The following is a 22,958-nucleotide window of genomic DNA, read 5'->3' as shown; positions in this document are numbered from 1 at the left end:
CAAAAACGAAACTTATACCTTGGGTCACAGACACAGCGGCGAACAAGCGAGCTGATGGTGAGGATAATCCACTAGTGATACCCTGATATTGTGGGAAGCGGGAAAGTTAACAGAACACAACACAAAGGTTAGATCGTTGCATTTCAAAGCTGTACGAGCGTTATGCTGAAGGTGATGAGCTGACCACCACGCTGACCTCATGATGCTTGCCTCCAGTACGAAGCAGACGACAGTGTCGTCTGCTTCGTAGGCTAGCTTCGTCTGCTCGAGCAACGAGGAGCGAACGATATCCGAAATTTACGACAGTCTGTTTCATTGCGCTGGGGCCGTGATGATGTCTTTCGTGTCACTTGACGACATTTTGCAACTTCAGTTTCGTTTTCGGGCATAGCGCCAAAACACCCGGTACGGCATGGAACGGAGATAACTGCTCCCGCGCTAAGCCTAGCGGCAGCGGTGCATGGCATTCAAAATGCATGGGCTCCGGCATTCTTCCACTCGCATCTCGGAACATGTTGGCTGCATAAATGAAAGCTAGAGTTTTGGGAAAACTTCTGACAAAACTTCGGTAGTTTACCAAATTTCGTTATTATTAGACATGCACACGATTTTTAACGCTTTTTCGAAATGTGTCCTAAGTCCCATTCACTGCTAGCGGGACACTCTGAAGAAAGAATATGCGCCAGAGCGTATTCTGTATACCACTGTACCACCCTATCTGTTCTTGGCAGCTGATCTACATGTGCTGTTAGTGCTACTTTTGTCCAGTTCAATCTTGCCACAGATACAGATAAATTATAGAAAATGTTTATTATTCTGCATGGTGTACAAAAGCACATTATGAAAAAGTACACCACTTCGTGGAAGGGATGTGCGTGAGACACTTATGCGTGTAGGTGCAGTGAACTTTTCTTCATTTTTTTCTTTTTTTTTTTTTTTAGACACATCATATTGGCAAAATTAATCCACGGGTCGACCGCTGTGCCATCGCATATATTCATTGTAGTCTCGGTGGTTTTGATGGTGGCGGTGAAAGGTCTTGCCATTGCCGACCTCACAGAAATGAGCAACATCACGACTATCGCCCGGGGGAATGTGCGTCTCGGGCCAACTTCTACGGGAACTGTGCCGACATATGTCTGAATGCGTCCGAGAAAAACTCCGGAAAACCCGAGCATAGCCGGCACCGGGATTCGAACCCGGGTACCTCCCAGTCGCGACCATTGTTGTCTCGCGACATAGAGTCACAAGTTATCGTTACCTTTGTTTCTTTCTCGTATCCCCTACAATGGACAATGAGCGCGGTGTTAAAAAAAAAAAGAAATGTAAAAGCTCGCAAGACAACCAAGTCCAAAAAGTTTTACGAAAAATCTTCCCGGGAACAACACCACAAAGGATATTGCCCCGACGACCGTACTATAGGCAGCGTAGCCAGAAAAATATTTCTGGAGGGGTTCTAAGGGAACCTTACATGGGGGAGGAGGATTTTACCCTATTTTTTCTTTCCCAAAAGCACTACCAAAGGTACAGTTTGGGGGTTTTGAACCCCCCCTCCGTCCGCAAAACCGACATCACCTATTCACAGACGGAAAAGGTGGCAACCCTAGTTAGAGCTCCATTACTAAGTAAGGCTTGCAGGAAGCAAGCTTTGTTGAATCTGCTGTGGGGTCCCTATTAGAAAAACCCAAAACAAGCCGTGTGGGACCCATATGAAATTATATCGGACCTGTCATTTTGGGACACCAAATTTTCATAAATTCGACGACAGCTTTACCAAATTTATCGCAAGATCTGACAGGACTAACAACACGAAAATCAATCTATTTGAGCTTCAGAAAGTCGCGGCTGTACAAAGGTATAACTTGAACTGCTTATGTTGCATGTCTTCAACTGAATGCCCTGTCAAGGATCTCCTGAACTTCCTTCTGATGGACTTGTCCAATGCCTACTGCTGGAGTGCCCAAGTGGCCTCGTCCTGCGTACCGCACCTAAAGGACAATTTGCAATCAATTTTCAATGCCCATTAGGTTGAAAACTCTCAGGAAGCTGACTGAATGCCTTACCCGTTTTCCAACAAGATTTTCCAGGCGTGGCCTTACAAAGAACCATGGACCCATGTTCCGATGTTCCTCCTGGCACCAAACCCAGTCTAACAAGGAATCACGCAGTCAGTAAAATCACTGTGGGGTAATTGTCTGATTCTAGACAAGCATAGAGTACAGCAATATGCGTTTCAGATATTTTAATGGGTTAGAAATATGGTAAAAGCAGTTGACAAGAGAAACAGGGTAGCTTTTTGGATAAACATGTCCAGTAAAGCTAGATGGTGAATCGTGCTTTGCTGTAGGCGCATTGTCATCTATTAGCAGGGTTGGTTACCAGAGACGAAAAATGTTATGTATCGAAAATAGAAACTGAAACAAAAATATTTTCATTACCTTTACCAGAAACCAAAACAAAATCCAAGCCTGGAAATGGAAACAGAATTCCCCCACTTTTCCTCTTAATATGCATGTAATTACAGAAACATTAAATACCCAACTTCTGCAGGAAACAGAAATGGAAACCACTACCAAAAATCATCTGGATACGTAAACTAAAAACTGAATTTCTTAGGTACCAGAAACAGAAACGTTATTATTTTTGGTAACCAACGCTGTCCATAAGTATATTCCATTTCGGCTTTCTTTCTGTCTTTTTAACTTTGCACACCATCTCATGGTCAAAGACAAAAATTTAGGGGGCTCTCTACAATGGAAAGGTCCACAAAGCCTTGGGTGTAGTATTTGCTTCTGTGACTTTTTTAATTTTATTTAATTATTTTAGTTCATTAAGAAAAGAAGCTAATAATTTGTTAATGGGTAAAATTATGCCAATTTAGTTCATTTAACCCTACACCAAACTGTAATGCAAAAATGTTGCATGAAATTTCTTAAGCGTCACCCACGAAAACAATCAGATGGACGCAAGATGTATTATGTATGCAACTATAACATCACCATCCCAGGAATTCGTTAGCAATTTTTTGGATTTATAATAACTTTACAGTTGTTCACCATAAAAATAAAAACAGAATTGAACTGAATAGTTTTATTTCCTTGCTTGCGTGCTGCACTTGTTGCACCAGACAGACGCCACCTATGTGATACGTAGGGTACGGTTTTTATTCTCGACATATTTTTAATTTAAAAATAATAATAATAATAATAAAGCTATGAGAGCAGCATAGATGTCATTTTTGTAGTTGAGTTATATGACCAAGTGGACATCCTCTTGAAGAGAGTACCTATGTAAATACAAGATGACTAATTACCAAAAATTCATTAATTAATTACTCTTTCACTTGGGGATTTTAGGCAAAAGTGAGATAGCAGAATGAGAGACAATCCATTTTTAAAAGACCTTGAAATGCGCACGTGAGTTGAAATATCCGTAGCCGAATTTTGTTGTGCAAATGAGCCGAAAACTGCACTTATCGGAAGCGCATGGAGGGTGGCGTTCATCCCACATCAAAGGGCCACGTGCTGGAGTGATCGAGATGATTGTAATAGGTGCTTATCTGCTGGCCAGATCAACCTCCTTGGGACCCAGATAAGCCTCCATGAGCGAAGGTCCTACTCTCCCGACGCACAGCGATTTTGGTTTCGGTATGGCATAGCAAAATTTGGCAACGTATAATTCACAGCAAAGCGCTCGGAAAACGTCAGGAATTTTCAGGAATTTTAAAAGATAACATTACTTTCATCGAAGATTGTCTCCCACTCTCCTATCTCACTTTTTATCCAAAATCCCCTAATTAAAGAGTTTTGTTAACGAATTCTAGGTAATTGTATCTTTTTAAAAGCCACTTCAAGGCCGTGCTGGTTCCTATTTCGTGTGAGAATGTAATAGTGAACTGAACTGATATACGTTAGTTTGAGATGTGCCAGCAGACTTTGTAATGATCCACTAAACTGAATTTTGTGAAATGTTCTATTGCAGGTGGCACATCGGTTTCCTCCGCGTACAGCTATTATGTCAGCACGTTTGCAGGTCTCGTTTCATTTCTGTTTTGCTCTATTCTATTCGGTTTGAAGGGCAGGAGAGTGTACATGACCTGAACATAAATGGAAAGGGGGAAGGATAATGACAAGAGCATTTATGCAGAAGAACAAGGTTCTAATCATATTATGCAGCAACGGAACACTGTGCATACCCTTGCAGGCCTTAAACTTGCCAAGTTCTTCTGAAAGCTCCTTCGTTGGGAAAGGACAGAGAGCCTGAAAAGAAGATTAACAAATGTACTTTGCACTTCATTGGAAGCAGCGTTCTCTCTGTGTCACAGAGTATGGGCTGCAAAACCCAAAGACACAAGAATCTAAACAGACATAGCGGCAAGACGTTTTGGTTATATAAATAGAGCACAACAGACAACCATTAGCATAATTATGTGTCAAAGCGAAGCTTACCTCCAGCCTGACTATTGCAATTTCTTTCTGTTTCTGCAGAGCTTCCCTTTGCTTTGCAAGTGCATAATAATGCTTGCCACTGCAGAGTAACACCTTTGAAACCGTGCTGCAGTCTCCTCCAGTCCAGAGTGGGTCACCAAGTACAGGGTGGAATGTGGTTCCGGGTCGTAGGTCGTCCAGCGGTGACGTTGCAGCCGGTAGACGGAGGATAATTTTTGGCGAGGCGACCACCAGTGGCTTGCGGAAGTTACGAACCATCTGCGGTGTTATGGATGTCTCGTTAAATTTTGGGCATTCCAAAGTGTCTCGTGTGCTAACAGTGTGCCGTTTGCAGGTCTACGCTGTAATTACATAATGGGTACCACGTCTGCAGAGCCTTCCAGTGTGGTTTGTCACTTAATTGTGGGCGTCGAAGAGGAAATTTTAAGAGCACAGGCTGGATCCAGGGGGAGCAGAAATGGAAGTATATTCTTGGAGTGAAACTGCCCTAAAGCTTACGACCGTACACAGTGTACTATGTGTGGCTCCTCTCACAGGGGAAGGGGGGAGGTTCTTTGGGTTGGACCGTATAATCTCCCCCCATCCCCCCAACTCCTATTTCACTTCATGCAGTTTCGTAATGATTGATTCTTCAGTTTTGTATGTGAATAGTAGAGCTGTGCGAATATTCGATATGTTGAATATTTTTGGAATATCTGGTGCTTTTCGAGTGGCAATCGCAACCTATTTTCAGTATCCGAAATTTTCGAATATTTCTCAAATTAGTACTGAAGCATGGTGTAGTTATCGCCAATCTGCAAGTGGGCTTCGCCTCATTACATCCAAGGGTTAGGTGAAGCCCACTTCACGTTACCGCCATTGTCCGTTTGGTGTGCAGCTCCATTCTGCAAAGTCGGTTTCACCTCATTACACTAAAGTGTTAGGCGAAGCCCGCTTTACACGGCTTACAATATTTTGTCACTAAGGTCTACAAATTTCGTGAGCTCATGGTGATCACTATACTCTGGGCATTGCAGGTTCTAGTAAATGTACTCCCAATGTTGAGAGTTATTTTCAGTAACAGATGGAAATATGTGCAGTTTCTAAAAAGGAGAGGAAATTCACAATGTCAACATAAAAATGAGGAGGTGCACACAAAGCAGGCTGCACGGAACATGTTGACGAACTCTCAATGCAGTTCATCCCACTAATGCAGTCTACCATACACAACATAGAGGGACCCTTCTCTCACGATATGTTATGCTGGGCTGGGTGCATAACTGCTGGATAAGTAAGCATAATAAGCTGGGGGCTCACAAGTTCGGAGCAGAACATCAGCGAATGAGCACAACACCACAAAATATTTCACCATGAGGTATTCAAAATTATTCGAATTGGGCCTTTGCTGATTATTCAGATTCGGTTCGCAGTGCAAGTGAAATATTCATAAACTCTTCGCAATGGAAATTTTGCTATTCACACAGCTCTAGAAAAAAAAGTAAACAGATTGGGAGGCAGTATAACAGTTGGAAATTATGCACAACACCATCGCCGCTTTCTTCGCCACTGTTTCCTGTGTCGCTGACTGCCCACAGCTCGTTGTGCTCCGTTCCATTCAAAGTGTTGGATAAACCATACTTTTCAAAAGTGTGCACGACGTCGTCATCGGGCACATATTGCACCAAAGTGTCCAAAAACCACCGCGCTGGCACTATTCTTGATCTCACCCTGTTGCTTCAGCCATCTTTTAACATATACTTCCGATACCTCGAACCGCCTTGCCACCGCTAAAAATGTTGCTATATTGAGTGGCGAAAGGTTCTGAAAGTGTCCGAAGTAAAATTTAAAAGTTGGGTGTTTTATTTAACTAATGAGCATATGCAAAAGAGCCACTCACGGCTCAGTTCTTGGTCGATGTCTCAGGGATGCTCACTCAAAAGAAAGCTTTTTGATAGCGCCACGTGTTTACAAATTATTCAGATGGCAGACCTTCATGAAAAACCCGGTATAACCAAAGTGAATAGCTATACAACGGATCCAAACATATAGCAGCACACATACACATATACTATATAATTAGGGCCTGACTTTTTAGGGTTAAACCCGTATCTGCCCGATATTTACCCCCCGAACGAAATCTGTAAAATTCGGGTTTAACCCGAATCTACTCGAAAACATCCGGGTCGCGTGGCACACTCATAAGCGTGCATTAAAATAAACTTTGATAACATTGCTAAACATTAGTTCCATGTTAAGACAAATTTTTATTAAACAAAAAAAAAATCGCCCGAATACACCCGAATTCCTGACGACAGAATATGCCGTAACGGGATTTAACCCGAATACACCCGAATTTTCAAATGAAAAATATCACCCGATATTTACCCCCCGAATTTGGCCAAAAATAAAACCCGAAAAAGTCAGGCCCTATATATAATGTATGTACGTGATACATGCATATGGATCTTTGTGTGAAGCCTTTGTAAAATGTTTTCACCAATCTTAGGTGGGAATCGTTGCATCACCTGTCTACGTAAGAGATGGAAATACTGCGCAGGGGTCGTGGGGTTGACGAAGTGAAAGTTGACGTCATCGCCATCAACGCCATCTTCTTTGCTGTCAGTCATCTGAAAAAGATACGTTAATCAGCGAGGTATACTCTGTGGCTCTTTTGCAGGCCGCATCATTTCGTGCACCTCGGACCTGATACCTCAGTACAATCTTGCTAGAATGATATACCGTATTTACTCGAGTATTGGACGCACCCCACAACTTCAGCGCCGAAATGCAGGCACTTTTTTGTCCTCTGCACATGAAACGCACCCCAACTTTGTAGCATGGCCGGATTGTCTGTCGCTGCACCAGCCAACGTATCGCGGTCGCACAGCCTCTCATACCGCGCAGGAAACGAGAAGGAGCGCCTTGCCCCAGAGTGATGAACAACGAATGTGACGGACATAGAGAAGTATTAAAAGTATTTCGTCCACGCTTGATGGAACGGAAGACAATTTGGTGTGGGAGAATTGCGACGTTCGATTCCGGAGAGATCGTCGCGGATATTTCGAAATATATCACAACGTTTGATTACGGGGAGATCGCCGCAGATATCTCAGGATAAAACGGGATTTAAGTGTACCTACCTTAAGTGTTGGGCTCCAACTTTCCCCCGCGTACTGAATGCACCCCCCCTGAATGGCGCGACGTTTTGTGAAAACAAATGTGTGTCTTATACGCGAGCAAATACGATACAGTCTGTAACAAAAGACCTTAGCGGGTAGTGTTTGGACATAGCAGTCCTCTTTATGTTTGTTTAGTGTCACTATCATCATTTTAAGTGACCTTCTTTTATTGTCATCATGAGGGAAAGGGAAAAGCACCTGAAGGAAGCGTTCGATACGACAAGATGAATGCTCTGGACCAGCTCCATCAAATCCATGTGGTAGCAGGATCACCATTCCAGACTGCAGGAACCACTTAGCTGAAATGCACACAATTTAAGACTGTTGTCCTTTTGTTGTAACACAATGGTGTCGTCTGAGGCTCACTTTCACCAGAAGTAACAAAAGTGTCTATGACCACTTGAGCACTGTTGTGAAAGTCTCCAAATTGCGCCTCCCAGATGACCATGGTTTCTGGAGTTTCCAGGCTCATACCGTAATCAAATGACATTACAGCCTCTTCTGAAAGTGGACTGTTTACAACCTGCAGACATCAAGATTGCTGCAAAATGGTGATTGTTATCGTATACGCTATAGCACGCTTGCCTCTTTGATTGTCATAACTTTTTTTTTTTCAGTGGAGGCTGTTTGCATGAGTAACTCTATCCACAAATTAAACATCATACATTAGCATAATCAAAGGAGACACAATGTATAGCACGACCTTCTAGGTTATAAATACCATGTGGTAATCGGGAACCCCTATGAGGAGCCCATCCGCACGATCCGCTAGGAGCGCTACACATTGGCCCGCGAGATCTGCATCATGATTGGACAATGGAAATTTGAATTTTGAACGTGCAGAACCAAACGTACGACTACCGTAGCAGACGACAGGAACAGCTATGAAAACACGCAGAATGATGATGATAATCAACTTTAGAACGAAACATCACTCGTGGGACATCCATCGTTTGTACAAAAATACTAAGGTAAGCTGAAGTACAAAGTATTGTAGAAAGTGAGAGCGCAATAACCGGGCCGATGAGCAGCGCCACCGCTAACCTCCAAATGCGGCGCTGGGAAGGGGTGCCTATGACATGGTCACTATAGACCACCCTCTGTTTACAAACATGTGACACCATGAGAAGACCGATTCGAGGTTATATTTTGCTGTGGTGGGCAAGAAGCGGGGAAAAATGCATCGGCTGATAAGGCTGATAAGGCTGATAAGGCTGATAAGGCTGATAAGGCTGATAAGGCTGATAAGGCTGATAAGGCTGATAAGGCTGATAAGGCTGATAGTGCCCACCAGCATGCTTTGCGCAGTGGCATTATGTAAACAAGGACGTAAGGGCACAGGTAGTCTGTAGGTCGTCTAGTAGGTCGTGATCAAGAGATGTGACTGTGAGCTACAACTATAAATGTTCTCCAGTAGGCTTGGAACAATAAGCGGGTTCTGGATATCACGTCCCCTTCTCAATTCCTGTCATCACCGAGTGCTTCAGTTGCTCTTCGGCAGTGAACTATGTATTGTGCCCCGTATGCCCTGTTCTCCACTGCATTTAAATGTCGCACTGTGGATTGGATGTGCGACCACAGCTTAAAAGAGCAGAGACGTGACATTTAATGTCTCGAAACCTTGTGTCAAGCAGCCCATCAGGAGTCTCCATGTAAAATATTTTCACTGTGCAGCATATTGCCACTGCACAATTAAATTTACGACAACATTGGGAGAAAGCAGCCTCGTACGGATGGCTCGATTTCCTTGTGTAACGTCGGCAGCTCCCCGTGTAATTATTTTCCTCAGCTCACGCGCTCACACTAGCTTCTGCTGTGTCGGTCTACGTCACATATCACCTGATGGGCCCCGCCAGGAGTATTGCTCATGTCACAACGTATGTCCTTCCCTGGTTCATTTACATGCCGTTTGAAAGAGTGGAGGATTTTTTTTTCCAGAGAAGGAATTCCAGCGTACTCTCAACATCTGGCATCACTGCTCTTGTCATGTATTGCACCAAGTAACAGTCAAACTACGCCTCTATCTCGCGTGAGGTTTTAGATGCCATGGTCCACGAGGAATAAAAATGACATCACGGTTTTGGAATCAAGAAGGATGCGACCGTCGGTGTTGTGGCAGTTTATGTTAAATTAAAAGTTGAGCGTAAATTTATGTTGATGACCCTTAATTTAATTAACCACCTTTAATTTGTTTATTTATTTAATTATAATTAGGATTATATCAAATAAAAATTAAGATAATTACATTATATTTTAACCCTACACCAGACCGTAATGCCACATTACATTAAATTTTTTAAGTGTCAGTCACAAAAACAATCGGAAGGACATAAAGTTATAAAGTCAAGAAAGACAGAAAGACAAAGTCAAGCCGCACAGGCATCAGAAAGTGAAAGCCTGTGAACTGCTGTCTTCCATAGGGCTCCACAAAGCCTCAGATATCAATCAGTGCAGTAGCCACCCGACTACATCTTTACTGGCGGGCTTACCTCATACAACCCTTGCTGTGGAACCATGTTGTTGAGAGGAACATACCTCTCTTCGTTTGCTCTATCGACAAGCATGGCATGCCTCTGGCTGAAGGTGCCACGCCCAACGTCCTGGCCAGAGATGCGTACGTTATAGCCTACATGGTTAAGTGGCTTTTGTATTTAAGCGTGCTAACAGGATGAATACAGGGTGCTTTGAGTCTGGAATATGCACCTTGATAAAGTAGCGATCCAATAGCAAGTGCCTCGGCTGTTGCCCAGTCAAGATTTGTTCCTGCTTCGATTTTTTTCTGTCTGTCTTGGACCAGCACCTTCTGCAAGTGGGGGTGAATGGTCTGAAACAAAGAGAGTGCAGAAATGGCATAAATTGTGCTGTACGCAGTCATTGCTCGTGGCACTCGCATGTGTAATTGTGTGATACATGGACATTACACTCGTGGTTGCTGTGGTGGTCGGCTGCAACATACTTGATGATGATGATGATGTTGGTGGCTTTCCCTGGTGGCTAGACTAGAAGAGGGCTAGAGAAGGCTAGGGTTTTGGGTTTTATGTGTTTCATGAAAATTGAAAATCTTTTTTTTTTTCCAAAAGCCTTAAAATGGGGTAAAATCGGACAATATCGAGTCGAAAGTAAAAAAAAAAAGGCACTTGTCATCTTTCAGATGAACACGAGAAGCCAAGCGGTTGTGGTGAATGCGCAATGTGTAGTGTTCTCTAGTGCCCGTATTGGTGGCTGAAGTTGAATTTTGGCAAGTTTGTTCTTGGGGTCTTTCGCGGTTTTTACCCCATGTGACGATGATGTGAATTGGGGAGTAAAAATGCACAAGAGTACGAAGTTGGAGGTAGTTTGTATCTTGACATACTGTTGAATGCAGCAAGAAACACACAAGGAAGAACGAAGTTGACACCACGGCTGCTTACTCTCAACTGACAGAAAATTTATTTCGAGACGGACAAGGAAAATAAAGCATTTACGATGAACAGGTTTGAAGCACGAATAAGATCCACTGTCCCCCCCCCTGACTTCAACAGGAAGTAAAAATGCACCGGGATTTAAACCTTAAATACAGGGCTGTAAACATACTCAGGTACTTCCACAATTTCCCAGATTTCCCAACGGAGGTGCGAATTACTCACGATTTCAGGAGGTACTTCAACGGACTTCATTCCAATGTACTTGAGCAGGTCCACGGGAACACCAGTGTCCCAACTTGTGATAGCAGACGGGGCTTGGCTCAGACCTTTCCAGCGTCCCTCGAGAAACTTGAACTACGATTGAGATTGAAAAAATGAATGCCTCATGAATATTTTCAATGCCTTCGGAGACCTTGTACCGCTAACCTTTGTCACGTAGCTATCCACTTGCTTGTTATGACTGTTAAGAAACTCCATGTAGTCACTCACAGTCTTGTCCCACTCACTTTTCTCCAGCGTTCCTTCTTCCTGCAACGTAATCACATTATCATCACATTACATTATATTTAGGGCCTGACTTTTTCGGGTTTTATTTTTGGCCAGACTCGGGGGGTAAATATCGGGTGATATTTTTCATTCGAAAATTCGGATGTATTTGGGTTAAATCCCGTTACGGCATATTCTGTCGTCAGGAATTCAGGTGTATTCGGGTGATTTTTTTTTGTTTAATAAAAATTCGTCTTAACATGGAACTAATGTTTAGCAATGTTATCAAACTTTATTTTAATGCACGCTTATGAGTGTGCCACGCGACACGGATGTTTTCGGGTAGATTTGGGTTAAACCTGAATTTTACAGATTTCGTTCGGGGGATAAATATCGGGCGGATACGGGTTTAACCCTAAAAAGTCAGGCCCTAATTATATTTTGTGACTTGTGTTGAGGGACTGCTAGCTGCGCATAACAGAAAGAAACGTACCACAAGTTCTTTGGCATAGGTATTTGGCACACTGTCTCGAGCGTGGATAACGTCGTACATGAGAGGGTTCGTGAATGTCGGGTCGTCCATCTCGTTATGCCCCCAGCGCCTAAAGCACACCATGTCGATGAGAATGTCTTCTCCGAAGGTCTCTCGATACTCCAGGGCCAGTCGCGCTGACTGAGCTACTGCCTATAAAATGCAATGTTTCACTAATATTGGCATGATTTACTTACTGGCTAATGCTATATTAGGTCCTTTACTAAGTCAGACACGTTCCAGAGAGCGAATGTCATGCAAGAGCTAAAAAGACGTGTATGTGGGAAAACAAGACGTCCCATCGTTTTTGTTAGTTTGTTTTTTTGCCTCAGTGAAGTCATGTTTTCACGAATGGCAAATAGTGTTGGAATCAGTATGAAGTGCGGAATGCGATACCTAAACAATGTTTACTCCTCGCACATGTAGAACTTTTTCAAACATACTGCGTAAATGTTTCCTACCTCAGAATAGAATTACTTTTTTACAAAAAAATCTGCTTTTTACTTGCATCTTCATTACTGCATCCAGTGTGACATCCACGAGCATGTTTTGCGCGGAGCTGGGTGCACAGAAACCGTTGTGTTGCTGAATTTATCATACTTGTAGAACAAGGCAAACTGCTGGTCTAGACATCATCATCCCCTCTCCCCTGGGGAACAGATAGACCCAGTGTTTTTTACAGTGTTCTCTCCCCACCCCCCCGCTCTCATGTCCCATATTCTACCTTCCAAACCATAGTCACCCTACATATATACGGCAAACAAATAACTTAAACTGAAGGTGCCGAAGAGGAAGGTTGCTTTACGTAATCACCTCGGGGTTATCACCATTGACGTGAATCACCGGAGCATCAATCATCTTCATGATATCACTCACATAGGTGGATGACCTGCACACATAACAAGCAAAACCAGGTAGATATTGTGTCACGCCATACCGGACAGCTTCTTTAACTCTACACAACTTACCTGCCAAAATCTGGTGGAGTAGTGAACCCAATTTGATTGTTCACCACAAGGTGGAGTGACCCGCCGACGGTGAAGTTGTTGAGCCTTGCTAGAGCTAAAGTTTCCATTATCACGCCTTGCGCCTCAAATGAAGCATCACCGTGGACTTGAATGGGTAGCACAGGTCCGCCACCCGATCCGTCGGCCCGTCGTCTGACCCACTTGTCGTGGTAGCCCGATGGATCGAGGCTTTGAAGTCGGGCACGAGCTTTGCCAACAGCTACAGGGCTCACTGCCTACGGAGAATACACTAGCATGCAGAAATGGAAATAATCGATGGGTCCCCTGTGTTGAACCCATAGGTATTTGTGAGCCCAACAAAAGCAAAACACCAAACTTACCATGTACTCATGCATGTACAGCTAGGGACAAAAGTTCACAGAACACCGGGGTGTCGCACTTCTTCATCGGAGTAACATCCTAGCAGCAAACAGTAGTGGTCACTCATATTGATGGATAGATGGAATAGACAGTCACTCGTTTTTTTATGTGATCTCTTCCTGATAGCTGCAGGGGGCTGCTCCGATTAAGATATACACCAGTGCCATGTTCAGTGAGCTTTTGTCCCCAGCTGTACAAGACGTAAAATAAAGCCAAAAGCCCCGATAAGCTTGTAGCAAACTTACCTCGAGGTGGGACGGATTTGGAAGCAAGGTTACATGTATCTGCCTTCCGTACTCCGTGAGATCGACTGCTGTCGCTGCGAAGTAATAAATACCGGTACTCAGTCAACACACACAGAGTGAAAGCATGAAGTCAATACACTATGCAAGTATAGGTCAGCTATCTGCGCAGCTCCCCGATTTCCCTCTCGCCCCTGTTGCCAGTGGAGCAACCTGATTGGTACCCTCTCCCCTGGGGTGAGGCAAAATGTTGTAGCATATTCTTACCAAGGTGGGACAGCACATCTCCAGAACCCTTGATGCCAGCTGGAACTTCTGGCATACCTTTCATCTGTTGAAAAGATTCATATGGATGGGAAGTCAACATAACAAGACAGCACGGTCAGCGTGCAAGAGTGGTCTGTCAAGGATGTGGGACCCTGACCTTCTGGAGCACTTCAACAACCGGGAACTGTAGCAGCCCCGTGAGGAGGTTGAGGCGCCCTCGGTGTGGCATTCCGATGACGACGTCGGTGACATTGGCTGTAAAATAAAAATGTGTTGCTACAGTGACTGCATTTTAAAAAACAGTTACTGTGAAAGAAGTAATTGTACAAGTACTTCATCTTCACAAATTGCACAATCATCATTTTTGTAAATTTTAGTCAGCTTTCATGAATTTAAAATCCCACGAGATATTGTTAACGACGACAGGAAGGTATAGAAAAATTGTTATTTGCAACAAATTGGTTTCGTAAGGTCAAATCAACCCACTGAGCTCAATTTATTGTAGTACCATTTTAGCAACACTTGTATTATTGGATATCAATTGCACACTCATTTGAACAGCATCGCGTCGTTTCAACCGTCGTTCTCAACCCGACAAACTAAGCTTGATCGTCGATGTCAAATTCAACAAGGAAGGGGTTGAGTCAAATTATTAAGACTGTGGAGTTAACCGCTTTTACAGGATTTTTGTGTCGAGTTTAATTCACCGCGTGCTCTCGGGAAGTACCCAATACTGACACTGTGGAAGGCACCGGAACAGTTCGTAGAAGAACGCCATCATGCTCTCCGCTCCTTCCCCGCCGTACCGTTTAACCGTTGAGAATTTCGCAGCCAAAAAATTGTCGAAGGCCTAGAAAAACAAGAAGAAGCTGTGACACATTTTTTTAGAACCTCTCACAGAGAAAGCATACACCAATGTCATAACGGTAGAGATGTCATAGAAACAGCATAACCTGTGACTTGAGAAGAACTTCCGCAAATTTCCTGCGCATTTCTGGTGGTGGTCTTCCTTCTGCAAGAAGAGATTCGTAGCGCCTGGCAAACCACGTTTTCTTTGCGTCGTCTGCCTATTGTGAGGTTAACGATTCATAAGAACAGTGAAGTGGGCAATAGAGGAGTTCAGAAAATCCCAGTGCTCTTTGCGCATGCATTGCATCCTGGGCAATTGCTGAGCGGGGGAACAAAGGATAATCATTCACAATTTGCTTTCACTGACCTTGACACGTCCTGGACAATGGATCACTAGGGAAGAAATCGGAACAGTTTGGAGGCCACCCGTTTCTTTCATATTAGTAAACTCCCACAGTTCAAAGCGACGCTAAGCACTCTGGGATTTTCTGAACTCGTCTATTTGGTTATGGCATGGTGCAAACAACACAGGACAACCGCCTACCAACAGGGAGCTAAGATATTCAACCCTAGCTAGTTTATGAAACTCGCCTCAATAACCTCACAAGATCTGAAATGGAATTTCTTCACAATAGATAAGAAAAGACATGTTACACGGATTTCAAGAAAGGTAACCAACTGCAACAGCCGTGAAAATACCATGAATAACCCAAGCTGCACATCTCTGCCCAATACTTGACCAGTATTTGACCAATATTACCAATATAGGTAAGAGACTGTGCTGCTTGGGCACAACTACATGATACTAGCAGTTGTCCTGTGTTGTGCCTCGTTTTATCCCAACCCATCCTTAGAGGTCCTTCTTTACATACCATGTACATGAATTCCAAACCCACTGGACCGCAGTACGCGTCCTTGAGATGGCTGATGAGCTCCTCCACGGAGACTCCAGAAAATTTCTGCGTTGGCTTTAAGCCGTGACTTTCTGGGTCTAGAGCTCTGACATGCCTATCCAGGATGGGGTCGAGATACATATGAGAGACTGACAACTATTATCACGTGCACTTACATGGGAGTAAAATAGATGTCTTACTTCATGGGTAGTGTTCGTACAAGAGGGTTGATTGTTGCTACTTGGTGACCCCATGTCCTATATGCGTTGATCAGTGATGATACTTTGGGGCTCTCTTCAGAAAGGTTTTGCACCACTGCAAATGCACAGGAGTGTAAGTGGACAGATTGTTTTAGGATTGTCTTGGGCGTCAATATATACATATCTCATACATCTTATAGTTTTATTTTTGTACAGCTTTTTGCTTCTTTCACTAACAGATTCAGTATTACTACTGATAATATGTATATCTACTTTGTTTGAAATTTAGAATCAGTATTCCACAGAAACATACACAGAAATAGACAGCATGACTCTAATGTTCACAAGGTGTCGATCAACACGAAGCATATCTCCAGAGGTAAACATGACTTACAGTAGTTCGGATAAGTTTCATTGCTGCACCGTCGTCGTGGCGGTTTCCACTTGAAAAATCGTCTGCTAATAACGTATGTTCTTCCGCAACTAAAGCAATGCATGGTTATACCGTCCCACAAGGATAGTGCCCTTCACTGTTTTTGTTGTGGTACGCTCAGTGACCCCATTTAGGCCACTTTAGGAAAGCAACCTCCCCGCTTTTCACCGATCTCACGGACTGCCAAGCGCGGCCTTGAGCAGGAATTCTCAGCGAGCAGACGTCTCGGCGTTGTCTGCCGTGCAATCAGGCAGTTATCTCTGGCCCTTGAGCCCAGATGTGTACCTGGAGTGTAACAACCTTTATCGAAGCTTGCATTTATCACAGCGTGTAACTGTCGCAACCCTAACACTATTACGAAAAAAAGGAAAAATGTGCACCAGGGTTCGGTTTCGTTATAGCTTTTTTGAAATTTCTGTGAGGTTTTTGTACTTCTTCGTTATTAAAACTACTAGTGCGAAAGAATTAATAAGGCATTCTGGCAAAAACACCAAAATACGCGTTTCTTTAATTATTCGACTACGAAGCCGAGGTGGTTGAGAACTCTCTATCGCTAGCAACACTATCACTTACCGGCGTCGTCTGTTTCTCCTTGTCTCTTCACTCTTCTATGTGCTATTATAAATATTGAATACATATGCATAAACAAAGTGGCTCGTAAAATGACATCCGCTTTAACGTGCCATTCACGATCATCAAAGCGCCTAATCGCTTACTGTTGGTCAACGCCAAGATATTCCTCGGCATGGAGGTGCCCGCAAGGGTATGACACAGGCATCAAAGTGTACAACACCGTGGTTCGCAAGAAAGTCCCGCTTATGGTGCAGACGGATGGCGTAATCAAGTGGTACGCGTGTGGCCCCACTGTGTACGATGTGGCGCACGTCGGTCATGGCTGTTCGTACGTACGTTTCGACATCATCCGCAGAATTCTCGAGAAATTCTACAATATTAACGTCGTCATGGTCATGGGAATCACCAACGTCGACGACAAGATAATTAACCGAGCGAGAGAAGCCGGACTGCCCACTGACACGATCGCGAAACAATACGAGAACGAATTTCTTGCAGACATGAATAGATTAAGAGTTTTGCCACCGACAATGTACATGCGGGTCACGGAAAACCTAGACAGCATAACGCAGTTCTGCGCTACGTTGAAAGACAAAGGAATGGCATACACCGCGGACGATTGCTCCATGTACTTCGACGTTGCAAAGTACCCGCAGTATGGAATGTTCCGCACAGAGTGCCCAGAGGAACAGGCACAGCAGAGCGAGTCAAAGAGGGACCCCAGAGACTTTGCTGTTTGGAAAGGGGCAAAGCCCGGGGAGCCAAAGTGGTTGACGCCTTGGGGTCCGGGGAGGCCAGGCTGGCACATCGAGTGTTCAGCCATGGCGAGCCAGGTGTTCGGCAGCTCTGTCGATATCCACACGGGTGGGAAAGACCTAATGTTTCCACACCATGAGAATGAAGAGGCACAAAGTTGCAGCTATCATGGCGTATCACAGTGGGTTAACTATTGGCTGCATGCGGGTCACGTGCAGGTCAAGACGGATGGAAAGGTAGAAAAAATGTCCAAATCGCTGGGAAATTTTATCCCCATGAGGCAGTTCCTACGGGATCACTCTGTGAACCAATTCCGAATATTCTGCCTACGCTCTCCGTACCAGAAAGATATCGAGCTGACCCCAAAAACTCTCGATGAAGCCAGGTCCACTTTGAGGAAGATGCACGACTTTGTAGCAGATGCGGAGGCTTACGTCGAAGGACATCTACTGTGCGAGACGCCGTCCGAACCAGACATACTGGAGAGGCTGGCACAGCTACGAAAAGAGGTGAAACTGTCCCTCGGGGACGACTTCAACTATCCGAAAGCAATTTCTGGAGTCGTAAAATTCATAAACTACTTAAACCAGACCCTACAGTTAAAGCCGAGTTCCAGCACCGGAGCGAGAAGCCCCGGCGCAATCGCAATCTCGATGAACTACGTCCTGAAACTGATGGAGGACTTGGGCGTGGAGCTCACGACCAAACAGAGCTTACAAAGATCCCCTTACGTGTCCGACAGCGTCTTGGCGGGCGTTCTCGACGACATTGTAGACTTCCGAAATAAAGTTCGCCTTCAAGCCCTAACAGGGAAACAAAGGGTATCTGAACAGCAAAGTCCACAGGACAAACACAGCCCCGCAGCTCAAGAAACCACATCTGGCTACCCAGTACATCCAGATCGCCCTCCGGAAGACAAAGAAGGCGACGGATCTGGTTGGACCGCAGTGCCGAACGCCGCAACGAAGAGTCCACCTCAGAGGAAGACGCGTGATCCTATGATCGCAGCGTGTGATGTTCTGAGGGACAGGATGTTCACTGCAGGCATTCAGATCAAAGACCGTGGCCACGCATCGAGTTGGAGTTTCATGGAAGAGACTTCGCTCGAGGCCAAGAAGGAGAAATTGCGTAGTATGGACTCGTTTGATCCGCAGTACGTGCCGAAGAGCAAGGGGAAGCGATAGTTTAGCAGGTACTGCAGGTGCTCACGAACACACTGCAGTACGCAGCTACATGCCAAAGACATTCTGAGCACTTGTAGAGTTTACGGGATGTTGAAAGTTCCTTAGTACTTTTGTGCAACAAAATTATTAATACTCACTCAATGACCCCTGAAAGATGGTGTTTTAATATACATCCAAATCACATGCTTTATGTACATAGTTATGAATGCGGAAATTTTCTGCGACAGTTCCTTCACTTCTCGATTTCTCCGAGGTACACTTGCTTGTCGCTAGACACTGAGAGTACTGTAAAGTAATAAAAGAATGTATTTAATTGGGCAGTCAGCTTCACAGGGCTCAAAATTCTGTCACACAGGAAGCAACAGACATTGTCAGATACTATGACCCATGATGCGGAAAGCATGCGCTTGAGCCAACTACGAGACAACATGGTTCATTCGCCCAAGCTCAAGCTTTCCCCATCGTGGATTTTCTCTGCCTATGCTATTTTCTCTGGTAATGTGACTGCCTTAAAATACGCTTATTAAATTCTACACAAATCACAACTTACTAATGGGTTCTTTTGGGTGAAACTGGACATCATTTACTGAGCCATTGTGCCCGGGTAATTTGTAGATAACCCGTCGGGACGTTGTGTCCCAAACGTGAACAAAGCGGTCAGCCGACCCAGCGGCCACCTGGCTTCCATCAGGGCTCCATGAACACCTCAGGAGATTCTGCATCACACACACACAGTGAGAAAGAACATTGTAAAGTTGTACACTGCCAATCATAATTCACTGGAACAGTGATGGGAAGAATTTGAAGTACCACGTACTACTTTAAGTACATTTCTCAGTACTTGTAATTTACTTGTAAGTACATTTCAATTTGTGTACTGTACGTTTCTTTCAAGCACTCAAGTACCCAACTGGCAATATAAATGCAAAACTTGGTCGCAAAATCATTTCTTTTGGTTCATATTAATACGTCAGCTGTAAACTACCCTTGTTCTCTAACTTGCACTTTGTAAACATGCTAGCTAAAAGCTTTCTAAACATAACAGTCGACACATAATTACCTCGCGTTTTATCACCACGAAGTGTTGAAAGTATTTTGCAGAGGGCTTTGTACTTTTCTTTAAGTGCATTTGTAGTATGGTACTGTACTTAAAGTACAACAGGTGCTAGGTACTTGGTACTTTACTTAAAGTACCGTTTTGGGGTACTTTGCCCATTGCTGACTGGAACAAGTTGTACCTTTTCAAAATTGTGCTGATGCCCCTGCAGGATCTTGACACATCGCTCCTGAGGTGCAAACGGACGTACATCCCATATTCTTACTGTAAAAATGAAGGTTAAAAAGGGGTTACTATTGTCCCAAAATGCAAAATGTCATTGTGCGATGTCCCATGGATATCCTATGGAAGTCGTTGGACGTTCGCGACCTTCTAGGGATGTCTCAGGGATGCTAATGGTTTGCTGGGGTTCCAGAAAGTGGAAGCACATCGCTTACGTGTGTTGTCCATGGAGTTTGAAAGCACGTAGGAGCCATCCGGACTGAGGCACAGCCCAGTAACAGTGTCGGTATGGCCGGCCATTTTGTAGAGCACTGCATTTTTGCGCATGTCCCATACCTAGTGCAGAAACAGGAATGGAATAGCGTATCTATGTAAACAAATCTAGTCACATTTTGTCACAAATGCAACACTACCTGGTACCGAATGAAAGTATCCCACCTTTATCTGGTTGTCGATGCCTCCGGACATGATCTGCTCCGCAGTGTCGTTAAAGGTTACCGCCGTGATCTGGTAGTTTTCTTGGAAGCTGTGAACTGGCGTTCGTTTACGAGAGTCCCAGAGCTGTAAACCAGTTGTTAGCATGACATATTAGACAGTGTCTGCAGACTGTCCATCTACATGCGTTGTGCATCTACAGGGTGTCCCAGAAAACGAGTCACTGAATTACAGTAAAAATATACCGCCTAGAATCATGAGGTCAACTGCATTTGCTCTTACTAGGTTTTTGCCATCTCCTGATATGAGTGTCATGTAACATAAGTTTAATTATGTAAATTTTTCGAACTGAACTCAGAAATTTGCCAAGTAAAGGTCACTTTTTTACACCACCAATGTGGACAGCGTGCCAAATTTACTCAAACTGACGATAATTGACAGGGATATTGAGGCGCTATCCAATCGGAAAAAATAGCCGAACATCATGTTTTACGCAGCACCCTGGGACGCCCTGTATACAAAAGGGCAGGCCAGTTGAAACTATACGATGGGACCAATATTAAAGTAGCACAGAAGTCATTTTTAACACCCAGTTTTCTTCCTATCAAACTGTTAAGTAGGCCAGTAAGATGCACCATGCGAAGTAATTTACACCACAGAGTCATAATTATCGCAGAAATTGAATTTAAAATACGCCGCAAACAGCTACTGTGCGCAACGGTGGTGAAGAGCAGCACCAGCCTGTGATCTGCCTGGAACCTCGCGCTGACGCTATAAGGAGAACGCTCGCTGATTGGCCTAGAGAAATGTTGTCTGCTACTACTCTGTCGTCTGCTACTCGGCTGTTCGGGCTTCTGATAAAGCCTTTCTCCTTGCTCGGTAATGCTTCGGCCGCTCCTTCTATCCCCAATTCTCCGGGAAAACTGGCAAAACAGGTTTACGGCGGCAAAGGGACAAGGCGCTGACCCCCACTGACCGGCAAACCAGAACGAGTCTCCTTATGCCGTCATCGGTGACGTGCCATCATACCTCCTCATCCTCGTTATAGCTGGAGTGGCGAGTTGAGGGCGAAGGCGCGGAGCTATGTTTATGTGAGTTTTTTCCTGGGAAACAAATTGCACATATCAAAACCTTTCGCGCTATTCGGTATAATGACACACACACTTTCATCAGATGTCTTAATCTGAATTTTTTTTGGATGGCCCTCTGTACTCCTTTAAATGTTTACATCCTGTGACTTTTAAGGCCTGTATACAACCTCTCCCATGGGACAAACAGGAGAGTCAGCTCTAACAGCCCCCAGTCACAACATTGATGTTGGTCCCAAAGCTTCTACTGTCTGTACAGCACTTACCCAGGCCTAATTTTGCTCTGCAAGAATCTTAAGGAGTACCTTAATCGTGCTGTCGTCACTACCACTGCACACGAGTTGTGGTCCACGTCGTGCTGGATGGCAGCAGTTGACGTAGGAGTTGTGACCCCGAAGTCGCTTGATACGCACGCCTACGTTAGTGTCCCAGATGCCAAGGGATTTGTCCGTGGAAGCCGTGAATATCAAACTGTGGGGAAGCAATTAAGGTGTAAGCAGGCACAGATTACACGATAATTCCAAGAACACCCCTTACCCGCCATCAGTTGAAAAATGCATGTCTAGAATTGCTCCCGTGTGACCGCTCAACACAGCAAAATTTTCACATTCGCCAAGGGTGTTCCAAAAAACTGAAAACAAAGAGAGAGAAAGTGAGTGAGATACGATCACACACTTTGTTGAGTAATCTTGTAGCTGGGGATGCAGCACGATGGAAATATGAACGCTTTTCAATTGTTACTTTATTTGCTTGTGATCATTTACTTACAAATTTGCCGGTCAAACCCGCACGTTGAAAGGTACGTGCCGTCTGGATGAAACTTGCCGCAGTATATTTCGCCCAGGTGCCCTGTCAGCAACATGATCGGGGCTTCAAGGCTTGATGTGCGTCCGAGTTCCTTCAAATTACACATATATATTCATGCAGGTAGGTTAGGCAAATACGTTGATTTCATGCGACAGAGTGACAGTGTGACTCGAAAGCTTACCGCTAGCTTAAGACGTTTGTTTTGATCAGCGTGTGCAGTAAGTTCATTCCTGGGTCTTTTAACGGGTACCAGGGCCCCACTGTGGTCCGGCATGGGATAAAAACCGTAACCTGCCATTATTTTCGGAAAATCGCTCTAACAAGACCGTGTTTTGTTTATCGTGCCGAAATCACCGAAAGCGATTGCTACGCCATCTACAACATGTGCTACAGAAATTATTCAAAGACAAGTACAACGTTATTTAGAACACTATAAGGTTTTGCTTATGGAAGTCGTAAGTATTAATATTACATTACAGGGAAAAAACAATTGTTTCACGGAATTTACTCTCGCTACGTGTCCAGATAAATGTGCA

At 44.3% G+C, this 22,958-nt stretch overlaps 3 protein-coding genes across 3 annotated transcripts; 1 reads left to right on the top strand and 2 right to left on the bottom strand.

Moving 5' to 3' along the window:
• Positions 1-791: 791 nt before the first annotated feature.
• LOC135396904 (2-oxoadipate dehydrogenase complex component E1-like) lies at positions 792-16,608 on the bottom strand. The gene is made up of 22 exons (XM_064628129.1): positions 16,262-16,608; positions 15,868-15,982; positions 15,647-15,782; positions 14,879-14,992; positions 14,664-14,775; positions 14,083-14,180; positions 13,926-13,989; positions 13,662-13,735; positions 12,997-13,271; positions 12,842-12,917; positions 11,990-12,181; positions 11,437-11,538; positions 11,233-11,364; positions 10,310-10,430; positions 10,096-10,232; positions 7,973-8,129; positions 7,805-7,905; positions 6,953-7,054; positions 4,449-4,706; positions 4,196-4,259; positions 2,064-2,149; positions 792-1,988 (listed from the first exon to the last, which is right to left on the bottom strand). Exons 1-22 carry the CDS (start codon positions 16,362-16,364, stop codon positions 1,887-1,889), a joined length of 2,721 nt encoding a protein of 906 aa, XP_064484199.1. The 5' UTR covers positions 16,365-16,608; the 3' UTR covers positions 792-1,886.
• Positions 16,609-16,868: 260 nt separating this feature from the next.
• Positions 16,869-19,133, top strand: LOC135396902 (probable cysteine--tRNA ligase, mitochondrial). Its single transcript, XM_064628127.1, has one exon. It carries the CDS (start codon positions 16,963-16,965, stop codon positions 18,811-18,813), a length of 1,851 nt encoding a protein of 616 aa, XP_064484197.1. The 5' UTR covers positions 16,869-16,962; the 3' UTR covers positions 18,814-19,133.
• On the bottom strand, positions 18,955-22,922 carry LOC135396903 (U5 small nuclear ribonucleoprotein 40 kDa protein-like). Its single transcript, XM_064628128.1, has 9 exons — positions 22,604-22,922; positions 22,384-22,513; positions 22,153-22,246; positions 21,921-22,086; positions 20,531-20,653; positions 20,308-20,428; positions 20,052-20,134; positions 19,364-19,529; positions 18,955-19,098 (listed from the first exon to the last, which is right to left on the bottom strand). Exons 1-9 carry the CDS (start codon positions 22,718-22,720, stop codon positions 19,046-19,048), a joined length of 1,053 nt encoding a protein of 350 aa, XP_064484198.1. The 5' UTR covers positions 22,721-22,922; the 3' UTR covers positions 18,955-19,045.
• Positions 22,923-22,958: the final 36 nt, after the last annotated feature.

The sequence above is a fragment of the Ornithodoros turicata genome, chromosome 6 (genome assembly GCF_037126465.1).
Source record: "Ornithodoros turicata isolate Travis chromosome 6, ASM3712646v1, whole genome shotgun sequence".
NCBI lineage: Eukaryota > Metazoa > Arthropoda > Arachnida > Ixodida > Argasidae > Ornithodoros > Ornithodoros turicata.
Note: the sequence above shows the minus strand (reverse complement) of the source record. Positions and strands in the feature narration are given on the sequence as shown.

What these genes read in the sequence shown, in the direction of transcription:
- LOC135396904 (XM_064628129.1), bottom strand. Translation starts at nt 16,364, where the DNA reads ATGCATTGCTTTAGTTGCGGAAGAACATACGTTATTAGCAGACGATTT. An exon ending in GTTCCGGTGCCTTCCACAGT is followed by an intron (nt 14,181 to 14,663) that starts GTCAGTATTGGG and finishes TTTATTTTACAG; the next exon opens with CCAATGTCACCGACGTCGTC. An exon ending in ACTCCACCAGATTTTGGCAG is followed by an intron (nt 12,918 to 12,996) that starts GTAAGTTGTGTA and finishes TTATGTGTGCAG; the next exon opens with GTCATCCACCTATGTGAGTG.
- LOC135396902 (XM_064628127.1), top strand. Translation starts at nt 16,963, where the DNA reads ATGACATCCGCTTTAACGTGCCATTCACGATCATCAAAGCGCCTAATC.
- LOC135396903 (XM_064628128.1), bottom strand. Translation starts at nt 22,720, where the DNA reads ATGGCAGGTTACGGTTTTTATCCCATGCCGGACCACAGTGGGGCCCTG. An exon ending in AAACTCCATGGACAACACAC is followed by an intron (nt 20,135 to 20,307) that starts GTAAGCGATGTG and finishes TCATTTTTACAG; the next exon opens with TAAGAATATGGGATGTACGT. An exon ending in ATCAGCACAATTTTGAAAAG is followed by an intron (nt 19,530 to 20,051) that starts GTACAACTTGTT and finishes TGTGTGATGCAG; the next exon opens with AATCTCCTGAGGTGTTCATG.